The sequence below is a fragment of the Salvia hispanica genome, chromosome 1 (genome assembly GCF_029641045.1).
Source record: "Salvia hispanica isolate PSC_SH4W2 chromosome 1, Shi_PSC_v1, whole genome shotgun sequence".
NCBI lineage: Eukaryota > Viridiplantae > Streptophyta > Magnoliopsida > Lamiales > Lamiaceae > Salvia > Salvia hispanica.
The window spans coordinates 42,712,017-42,723,535 of NC_142692.1; the positions used below are offsets into that span (position 1 = coordinate 42,712,017).

An 11,519-nucleotide genomic window follows, 5' to 3' on the forward strand; every position below is an offset into this window, starting at 1 on the left:
TGTTTTAAAAATAACTGAATGAAAAAAATGAAAGACTAAAAATACTTATTTATATAAAACAACGTAGTAGTGAACATCACCGAAAGACGTCAAATTGTCCACGAATGGGATAATAGCAAAAAACTGACCATACTTTGTGATTATGGACAGGCAAGAACTAGAACAAATCTCGTAATTAAAGCTTCATATATTATCCCTATAATCTATAGTTACCATGAAAAGATGCATTGTTGTAATATTATAATTTATTCTATATACGCAAAAAAATTAGTAACCAGACTACCACCTTTCAACTCCATAACAAAAATATAGAAGAAAGAGTGATCACCTTGGGCGGAGATGGTGATGGATGAGCAGAGATGAGGTCTCTAAACCTAGTAAGAAGTGCTCGGTGCCGCAACAAATCCGCGGCCACGGCGGTGGATGTCAAGGGATGCCCGTGCCAGACTCTCCCCGTGGCATAACAATCGCGGCAAAGGGTGAACATGTGATCGAATTCAGCAGAGTTGAATAAGCACTCCAAGCATGAGTAAGACGTCCCGAATACGAGTGTAGAACAGCCACTGCATCGGGCCATTGTGTGTGCGCAGTGTGTATATATTTTTTTTATCACTCGGCTTCTTTTTTTGTTCAGCTTAGCTTGCTCTCCAAACTATATAGTAGTACTATATATATGGAGAAATTACATTAATGTTTCGGCGTTGCCTAATTTGAATTTACCACGTATATTTTATAACTCAGGTTTGTATATTTTATAAATTAAATGTCTATTACAGACCAGACTCTTTTTTTTTGCAATATACATCATAGTGTGGCATCATATAGCACGACGGCTTATTGTGGTGGAAAAGGTTACTCAATAGTATGAAATTTGATAGATTTCGATGATTTAGTGGAAAATCTCCGCAGGCTTATTTGTATTAATAACTAGCCCACTTGATTTAGTATACATAAAATAGGACAATTTTAAAATATTTTAGATGTACTTTAATGACATTAAATTGATTAATAATTTATGAATTAGTTAAAAATTGAGAATTGTGAATTAAATGTTTCACGTCGAGCTCTAACCCTATATAGTTAATTCATTCTTCTATTTTCATTAAATTTTTGTTGTAAAATAAAGTGTTAAATTTTGTAAGTTCACTTTAAATATAGTATTTTTATTTTACAAAAACATGGCGTGTCTGTTAATTTGGTTTATACTACTACTGTATAGCAAAAGACCACATTGTTACATTTATAAGCATATACAATATGAAAGAACCCCAACATTATACTAATACAATTTAATTGTTATAAGCTGACCTACCTAAAACAGTTTAGCAATCTTAGTTGCCTTTTTATTAATATTAAATGGTCTTTGTCTATTCTAAAATATATGGAGTAGTATTTATTAAGTGGTATACCGAAATTATAATGCTAATTGTCGTAGCTATGGTATTTTTGCGATATTTATTTGCTAGTTAGATTATAGTACTGTTATTCTATCAGAATTGACAAATTGTCGTTGAAACAAGTTTCACAATCAAAATTGTGATAGTCATTGGTCAGATACAAGCATGTCGAATATAGTTTTACTAGTACTATATTGCACGTTTCTTTATATGTGAATGTATATATTTTGCTTTTAGTTATATATAGACTGCGAATATAATTTCAGTATAGTGTACATCTCTGTATACGTCAATGTATATATTTATTGTAGGGGTATTGGTCTTTAAACTCGTAAATTTTGACCTAATTCTAGTATTTCTCACAAAATCTATAAATTTTGATCAAATTTTTGTATTTCTCACAAAACCCTAAATTTTTGACCAAATTCAAAGTATTTCTCACAAAATCAAAAAAAATTGACCAAACTCTAGTATTTTGACCAATAAATTTGACCAAACTATAGTATTTAAAAGTGGTCTAAAATATCACAAATTTTATATTAATAGGATATCTTCGACAAAAAAATTAATCTATCTAGACAACTATGAAATGTTTATGATATTTTATACTAGTATTATTAATTTTTTAAGTCCATAGCAAGTAGGATATAAGACCATGTTATAAAACCACGTTAATTTAATAGTGTTAATTATGATAAAAATACACGTAAGTTAGTCAAATATGATGATTAAGCTTCCGTTAAAAAATACCCCCTCTGTCCCACAATAATTGTCACTTTTTCCATTTTGGTCAGTCCCACAATAATTGTCACACTTCATTTTTAGCATAAATGTTAAGTAGGTCTCGCATTCCACTAACTCACTTCACTCATATTTTATTATAAAACCAACATAAAAAAGTGGATCATACGTTCCACTAACTTTTCTAACTAACTTTTTTTATATTTTTTAAAATTCGTGCTAATATCGAGAGTGATCATTATTGTGGCATAGAGATAGTAACAAACAAAATATAGAGTTTATGAAAATTTTAAAGTTAAGTACTGTGAAAGTTGGGCCTGATTCGAGTCATGGGCCTGACATAATAAGTCCATATGTATCAATCATAAAATTAGCCCATAAAAAAGGCCTTTTTTTGCCTTTTCCGCATCAAACAGGCCCTTAGTAAGAGCAACGAACTTAACTTTGCCCCTTCTTGTGTAACTGAGGGAATTCGAGGCAATGATTCTAATAACCGCAACCACACCAATCGCTCCGGCTCCGACGATCCAATTCCAAACCCTATCCCCAAATCTCCCTCCCGCACTCCACACCATCCGGCTCGGACCGGCCCGGCGGCGCAGAGCCCTCCGAATCTCCTGCACCAAAGAGACCGAAACCCCCAGCGAGCAATTGCTGGCCGCCGAATTCAGCCTCGAGATCAAGCGATTGAATTCCGAGATCGCTCAGCGAGAAGACGCCTTCAGAAAAAGCAAGGAGCTCCTGTTCGCCGAGATCTCCGATTTCGCCGGATTGAAACCGGAGGATTTCAGCGGCAAGTGGCGCAGGATGGACGACGATGAGAAATTGGTTTTGGTTAGGGGTTTTGTGGCGGAGTGGAGCGCACATTTTCATCCGTTATCGGCGAGGTCTGTCAAGGAATTGGTGGAGGAGTACGTTGCTGGAATGACGGATTTGTCGGATTCTGGTAATTTGCTCTCTGGTTTGGGGAAATTGTTTGGATTTGGTAGCGATGATATTCATAGCTAGGGACGAACCTTTTTTTGCTTCAGTTTGTTGGATAAACATTTCATTCAAATTAAATTATGCCAATTTTTCGTTAATTTCGATTTGCATAATTTTTATTAACTTGTAGAATATGTGATTCATCATTCTTCATTCAATCAAACTCATGTAGTATTATTTGTGGATAAGGCTGTCTGTGTTCACATCTTAATTTATTTATTGTTTTATGCATTTTAATTTCATTATAATTCTATAAATTACTTAAAAAATCACATCTTGATTTATTTATTTTTCATATAACTACGAATAAAATATTAAAATAATTGATAAAATATTGATTTTATAAAATTAAAAATATCAATTAAAATTTATAAACAACTACTAGTATGAAAATGAAATTAAATATATGTGAACTAAATGAGGTATGTAAAATAGACATCTATACCATTAAACTCTTTAAAGATAACAAATACTATTTGTTGTCTAAAAAAACTAGTTTCACTTTTTGATTTTGGTATGTATTATTTATATTTTTGAATTTTTCTGTTCATTTTTTATTTTTATCTTCTTCTATATCATTTTTCTGATTTTCTCTTTCTTTCTCACATTTTATTATTTATGCTAATTGCAGCTTCAACTAAAAAGAAGAATATAAAACAATTAAATTATTGAAATGTTCAAATCTAGATAAAAAATTAGTGAATAAAACAATCTAACCCAATTCATGGGAGGAAGATTGAATCCACTGCTACTGCAAAAAAATGTGATCAAAACAGCAAATTCACACTATAAACTACTCCTATGCTAAAAGCACAGTTGCTTGCACTGTGATAAAGAAGCACCATGAGGGCAGTTAGGGCACTTGAAGTTCCGGGTGCCCGCCTTCGACAGTTTATCGATCGACAGCTGGCACAGGACGTGGCCACACGGCAGCAGCATAGGCGGATTCTCTTCGCTGCATTGGTCCCGGCTAACGGGACAGACAAAGATTGGATGAAAATGGAACTCCCTCCCCAGCTCTAGAGGCACTGGGAGCTGTTTCATCGCTTCCCACTCCTGCTTATTCGCTGCCATCACGTTCGCCAGCTTCAGCAGAGTCGGCAGCCCTTCCATCCCAGCAGCTAGCGCAACGGTCAGAGGGTCCCTGATCGACCGCCCTGCGAAGCTGCAAAAGGCCCGCGTCACATCCTCCGCGAAACTCCCCCAGTTGCTTGGATCCGCCAGGTCAGCGTAGGGGGACCTGTCGAGCCTCTCTGCCCACAGCACGCTACAAAGGAGCCTTTGTATCGCGTCCATGTGACGAGAAGCCAGAGGAGCGAGATAAGTTCTGGCGTATTTAAGCGCGGAAGATCTTCCCTTGCCTTGCAAAAGGTCCACAAACTGCAGCTTGTGGAGTTTTAGCTCCAAATCCAAGCCGGACTCGCGCAGTCTATCTTGGTTCGCAGAGATCCACTTTGAAGCCGGCCCGAGATCTCTTGACTTCAGAGCCTCCAGTATTTCATGAAGCTCTTGATATTGTAATCTGAGTGAAATAGCTTCATCTTCCCCTGCTTCTTTAACCAAGCAGTCGACGATGTCAAATAGGGCTTCGGAGTAGAAGTGACGAATAATTATCTGGTTTATAACATGGCGATCGAAATCAGCATCTACGCACGCCATGGATATGTCCGGATGCAGCACTTTCTCAAGCACCTTCTGACACCTGGTGAGCTCCGTATCTTGCAGCGGTCCCTCTAAATGAGCGTGTGAACAGACAACGTGAAGCTTGGCTTTCAGTTCAGCAAGAACTGTCTTCTGATCAACGTCTGCAACGATGGAATCGCTACTTGATTGTATTCTTAACAGTGCCTGCTCGATTTCATAGACAACTTGGATGATTATTTCTTGGGATTTCGAAGATGACAGCTTTCGTCTCTTTGCAACCCTCTCGAACGAATCTTGTACAGCAATCAGCTCCATGTTTCACTAGTTTAGAAAACAACCCAACACAGACAAATATTTCAATACATCAAATGCTAAAACAGCTGAAACCATGAACAATTTCCAAAAGCTGTCAGTTCAGTCGCCCTAACCATAACTGGGAATCATAACGAAACAAAAGATCTAGCTAATCAGCATCTTCTCAAAAGAAGGCCGTAGTGGCCCTTTCCTTGGTTCACTATTTAAACCTAAACTGGAGTTCTCTGCTAAAAACCATGAACACCAAGTATAATGTTTTCTCGATAAAAAGGAAATTCATTTTTTTCCACCTTAAACATACCAACTTTGTTACTTCGCCATCTAATATCTTCGTTCTTCTGACAAGTGCACCGATGGCAAATGGCAAAAAGAGGCATAAAACATAGTTCTTATCCAAACAAATAGACAGCAACACAGGAAGCATGATGTGCAACTGAGAATAAAAAACAACCTACTTGATACGAAGCAATATGCTTTCTAATTGCTTAACGCATCCGAAAGTTATCAATTCATTAAGGTGCAGTCAATGTTCAAACTCGAGTGCATAGCAAAACAACAAAATTGGAAGATCAGATGAACCAATTCACGAAAGAGCTCCAATCCAACAACGGATGCGTGAAAAGAAGACGGATAGCATAAGGAAACTCTAACAAAATCATATCATGAGAACTCATCTAAAATCCATTTCACAGCAACAACATGAAACATTTTCACCACACATTACACAATTAATAAAATGCTTCTTCAATTGCTTTTTTTCGCTCTCATACTTCACCAATTTCACATTAAAAATTCGTGAAACACATCAATAGGAGTATATTTATGTAAATAGAATAAGCCACAACTCCCAAAACTAGGTTTTTCACACATCATCAATGGATTTTACAATGTTCTCAATTCAAAATGCCAACAGAAACAATTTAATCAGCAGCAACACCAAATAATCAACGTAAAAGGAAATATTCAACAGCATACGGTACAATTAACAACAGCATGAAAACAATTTGATCTTATCGAGGAATTCATTGCCACTTGATACAGGCGACAAAGAAAATCGAGAATTTAATAGTGAGATTAAAGAAAATACAAACGATTACAACAAAATTGTGTACCTAAATTTTTGCTGATTGCGAATTATGCAGTGGAAGAAGCAGCAGCGGTTATGTAACCTGTGAAGAAATAAAAGAGAGATCAAGTGTGGTGGGAAAGAGAAACTGACTGAGTTTTCTATTTCTGTTTTTTCAGATTAGTTTTCACTAATAATGAAATTAAAAAGGAACTGAATGAGTTTTCTATTTCTGTTTTTTGAGATTAGTTTTCATTAATAATGAAATTATTTGTTGGTTATCTAGTGCCGTCGCATTAGAAATGAAACATTTTCCATTTTAGTTTATTCCATTAAAAATGATACGTTTCCTAAAATGAAAATATCTCTATCTGTACTTATTCATCTCTCTTATTTTACTCTCTCTTCATTAACTCATAAATCAACACTACATAAAAACTCATGCCGATTCTCAAATGTTGCATATTTAATGGGACGGAGGGAATATATTTTTGAGTAGGGTAAATGATCAAAAAATTATAAGTTTGGTGAAATTGAGGTCTATTTCACAATTACTTTTATAACTTTAATAATTTTTATCAATTATACCATAATCTATGATTTGGCAAACGAAAAAATATGAGCAATTTTTACATATGTATGCATTACGTTGATAAATTCAAGAATGTAGCATGATAAAAGATTTAGCTATGGAATAATTGACTAGTAATTTTTAAAATTGTGGGATACACTAGAATTGATCAAACTTAGAACATACCCATCCGTGCTCTTAAATAAGAGCACGGAGGTGGGCCCGCACCCACTTTTACTCCTTGTCCTTAGCTAAGAGCACAACATCCACATCCGTGTTCTTCTACAAGGACAAGCTCAAATGTCCCACCATTCTATTATTCAATTTAAATACTTCGATTACTAAAACCATTTCTACATTATAAAAATACATTAAAAAATAAAAAAAATACATAATTAAAATGTGATTTTTTTTTTGTGTTGAAGTGGGGGTATTTATAGATGAAAATGTGAATTTTGGGGGAAAAAATTGAAAAATAAATTAAAAGTGGGTAGAAAACAGATATAATTTTTTGGGAAGTGGGAAAATATTTTTTTTTATTTAAAAACGTTTTTAAAATTAATTTCAAATTTTTATAAAAAAAAATAATAATTAGAATATGGCAACGGCTAAGCCGTTGGCCAATCAGACAGCGCCACGTAAGGGTGCTCAGTGGCACGGACGTGCTCTTAGCTAAGAGTAGCGCCGTGCCGCTGGCACGGACGGACGGCTTGCAGCGGCGGACGAGCTCGTCCTTGCCGCTGACACGGACGGACGGACGACTTTTTTTCAACAGCTGCAGATACTCTTAATTAAAAAAAATTGGCCATTTATGCTTTTAAATAATATAATTACGTAAACTGGGGTAGAGTTTTAATTAACTCGTGTCTTAAATTGAGTTCGACTACTCTACAATTGATGCTAGTTCGAGAGCATGTTTAAAAAAGGGCTAATTAGCTGTACATTTATTACAGTACTTAATTTTGTTTTCCTACTTCCTACATTCTTAAAAAATAATCTTTAGCCATTTCAATTCGTCCCACAATTGCCAGCCAAACCAAAATTGACGTGGGATCGGAGATTAGAGAATAGATGAAGAAGTAAATTCAATGATCCAACACATTTTTAATTATTGAAACAAAAATATTTTATTTATTCACATCACTCCTCTCTCTGTTATTTATTCTGATATCACATTATCAATTTCCGATGCCACAAAAATTATAGAAATTGTGAATGCTCTAATATAACAAAACACTTAAATTGTGGAACGAAAAAATAGTAGTAAATGTAAATAAAAGCATCTTTTATCTCTCTCTCAAAGACATCATACCAAACGACATAATTAGGGATGTTAATTCCTGATAAAAAAATTCCTACTGAATAAAGATCCCACATAATGTTTAAATGTTGCATAAGCAACAAACAGATACAACAAATTGTGATGCCTCTCTCTATATCTATAGCTTACAAGAAGATGCTTTTGAGAAAAATCAAATTCCCATAACAAATATGCTTACAAGTATTGCATCAACACAAATTAGTGAGAAAAATATGCAGTCATCATGTCTATACAATCAACACAAGAAGAAAAGGCTAACCTCTCTCATGCTTATTCTTAATGCTAAGCCCGATTTCAACGGCTCGCTCTTGTATCCTCGTTGCTCGTCCCCGCCTATACATAGTTACGACGCCTCCAAGAATGAAAAACTCAATGCCGATGGAGAGAAGGCACTCTCCCCAAAATCAAATGAATCACATACAAAGATCTCAACAAGCTGCTTGTTTGTTCTGCTGTTTCACTTTCGCTAGTACTTTCTGCTCCAGGACGGATATCTCCGTGTCCAGACTGAAGATTCTGTTAAGCGCCTGCATGTTTTCGAGGATTTCATCCAGCCCGCGGTTATCTGTGCCATCACACCGCAGGTGCTGCATGGGACCGTGAAGGAGCTTGTTGACAATTCCGACACTCAGGTCGTATATAGCTTTCTTTTCACTCTTTGGTAGATCATCACGCATCTTCGACAAGCACTTGTCCAGCTCAGCGGCCCTGATTCTTTCTGCGTACGCCCTGAGCTTCTTGATGGTTGGGACAGTCTCGAGAGAGTCTTTCCATGCTTCGAATTGTTTCACTTCTTCCTCAATGATCGCCTGAGCTTCCATGGCTTTCATCAACCTGTCTTCCTTGTTGGCAGCCACTACTTCCTCCAAGTCATCCACGTTGTAAACTTGAACGCTCTCAACATCCGATACGCATGATCCCACGTTTCTGGGAACGGAAATGTCGACAAATAACCTCTTGCCTCCGGCTTCTGGACCCACGGGGGGAAGTGCCTGAACTTGCTCTTTCGAAAACAGAAGTGTTTCCGAAGCTGTACACGTGAAAATGACATCTGCTTCACCAGCAGATGGCAATAATTGCGAGAAAGGCCTGTATTCAATCTCAACATTCTTGAGCTCATCTCTAATTGAATTTAGCTTGTCCTCTGTTCTGTTAACAACTACTATCCTTCTGCATCCTTTTGCAGCTAGATGCCTTATCACAAGCTTCCCCATCTTTCCAGCTCCGACAACCAACATTTTTGCCGAATCATGAGCAGACTCTGGAAGTTTCATCATAGCAAGCTCCACAGCAGCCGAGCTTACTGATACTGAGCCAGTAGAGATGCTGGTTTCTGTTCTAACACGTTTTCCCACAGTAATCGCGTGCTTGAATAGCCCACTGATTTTACGTTCAAATCCAGGGACCCCTTGTCCTGTTTTAACAACCTGTTTCACCTGTGAAAGAATTTGACCTTCGCCTAAAACAAGGGAATCGAGCCCTGAAGATACTTCAAAGAGATGTCGTGTGGCATCTTTGTTGTATAGCAAAACTCTGTGCTGACACAGCTCCGAAACTGGCACTGAACTTATCTGCAGAACGAGATAGACAATCTCAGACATTACTCAGTTAAAATTTACACTCAGAGAAACTTCCCTGGTTGATTCAAGAAAATACCTATTCAGAAAAGGATTAGTACATCACACTATTTAACATGAAAGCACGTTGCCAGTTCTATGAATGATCTAATATTTCATTCTCTTAAGGAAAATAAGGTCATCAGTCATCAAATGAGAAGCCTACAAACTGTGATTACCTTAGACATCCATTCAGTAACTTCTTTTATTCCACGATGCTGTGACAGAGCCACCACGTATATCTCCAGCCTGTTGCACGTGCTGAGAACAGCAGCTTCCTCTATATGATTCAGAGCACATAATTCACCAATCGCTTGAGGCCATTGCGCTTCCGGAACAGAAAGTTTCTCGCGTATCTCAATGGGTGCTGTATGGTAGTTAAAACCAACAACCAAAACACTGCTCGTTTCTTTCGTATAACCTGAATGATTACAAGTCTTTGTTAGAGCTTTATCCCTTCATGATCCAACTCAAGAAGCATCTAAACTTAAAAGATCTCCACAAAAATCACACACTATTAATTAACTTCCTTAATTTATTGTGATGTAAAAGAGGATTTGATTTACAACATAAAACTCTCCAATATCTCAGTGCATAATTTCTAAAAATCCACAAAAGTCAACAATCAAGGTCAAACAGGAGAAAAATCAACCATCGTGTGCCTTGCACAGCCCTAAATTACCTAATCAGCTATTAATCATTTACCAGCACAAAAATCCTATTGACAAATCTCCAACATCAATGGCAATTAATCCAAACAAGGAACATTTTTCAGTAAAAATCCAAATCAAAATCTAAAAAAATCAGATAAATAACAAGGAAACCTACGATCAGCAGCGGAAGTCTTCAGAAGCTCCAAAGCGGAGAGGCTCGATTTGGAGGGGATCTCTGAGCCGGAAGCAAGCTCGCATCGGGGCCATAATCTAAACGACCGCGTTTCAGGCTCGGAAATCTTATGCCTCAGATCATTGAAAAGGCCTCGCGAGCGTGGAGGAAAACAAACCATGGAAGAAGTCGACAGATTGCTGCAATGATCAATTTTTAATCCAGTATACGAATTAACGCTACAGCTGGCGGATGAGATAGAAATCGCGAAGCCGCTCGCCGCCGCCATTGGTGCCGGTGAACGGAGGACTTGTGGCAGCTGAGTTTTATTGAAGGGAATCAAAGAGAGAGAAGAGAGGTTTGGTGTAAAGGTTGAACTAAAATTTCAACAGCTCCTATTTAATGAACCTATCTCTAATTTAAATTTCTAATTTATAGTAGTATTAAGAATAATCAAATCAATCCAATAACGAAAAATTCTAAAAAATCCAATTAAAATCCAAAAATCGATGCGACATACTAGAAAAAATATACTCCCTCCCTCCGTCCAAAAAAAATAGAGCTTACCATTTTTTACTGTCTACAAAAAATATAGCACATTCATTTATGAAAAGTTTTCAATAAATAATAATCATACATATCATTTCACTAACACTATTTCTCACTTACTTTTTCTTCTTCTCTCTTACTTTATCAGTTCTATATTAAAACTCGTGTCATACATCAATTGTCCTATTTTTTTTGGACGAATGAAGTATTTTCTAATTTCTATTGATATACAACTATATACACATTTTAAGGTCTCATGTTATTTATAAACTTTAATATTTTTTTCAGAGTAATTATTATTCTTATACTCCATTAGATTAGACTATAAATATCTAAATAAAATTATTTATATACTCCTAGTAAATATTTTAGATTAGGTAGCGGGAGAGGTTGGTAATAGTAAACGGACGTTTGGGCGGCACACGCCTAATGATAACGGCGCTCCAACCGGGCTTTGTTTTTCTTCGTTTTCTCGGTTTTGTGTTGACTA

General features: G+C 36.5%; 2 protein-coding genes and 1 pseudogene across 3 annotated transcripts; 1 reads left to right on the forward strand and 2 right to left on the reverse strand.

Moving 5' to 3' along the window:
- The first annotated feature begins 2,556 nt into the window (after window positions 1-2,556).
- Window positions 2,557-3,220, forward strand: LOC125220630 (uncharacterized). The gene has a single exon (XM_048122786.2). The coding sequence runs from the start codon at window positions 2,619-2,621 to the stop codon at window positions 3,144-3,146; it is 528 nt and encodes a 175-aa protein (XP_047978743.1). The 5' UTR covers window positions 2,557-2,618; the 3' UTR covers window positions 3,147-3,220.
- A 540-nt stretch (window positions 3,221-3,760) lies between these two features.
- LOC125219705 (protein RMD5 homolog pseudogene) lies at window positions 3,761-6,610 on the reverse strand (annotated as a pseudogene). The gene is made up of 2 exons (XR_016134701.1): window positions 6,194-6,610; window positions 3,761-5,087 (listed from the first exon to the last, which is right to left on the reverse strand). The product of XR_016134701.1 is annotated as a protein RMD5 homolog pseudogene (transcript).
- Window positions 6,611-8,032: 1,422 nt separating this feature from the next.
- Window positions 8,033-10,874, reverse strand: LOC125223581 (glutamyl-tRNA reductase 1, chloroplastic-like). Its single transcript, XM_048126786.2, has 3 exons — window positions 10,484-10,874; window positions 9,835-10,076; window positions 8,033-9,610 (listed from the first exon to the last, which is right to left on the reverse strand). The coding sequence occupies exons 1-3, from the start codon at window positions 10,767-10,769 to the stop codon at window positions 8,468-8,470; spliced, it is 1,671 nt and encodes a 556-aa protein (XP_047982743.1). The 5' UTR covers window positions 10,770-10,874; the 3' UTR covers window positions 8,033-8,467.
- Window positions 10,875-11,519: the final 645 nt, after the last annotated feature.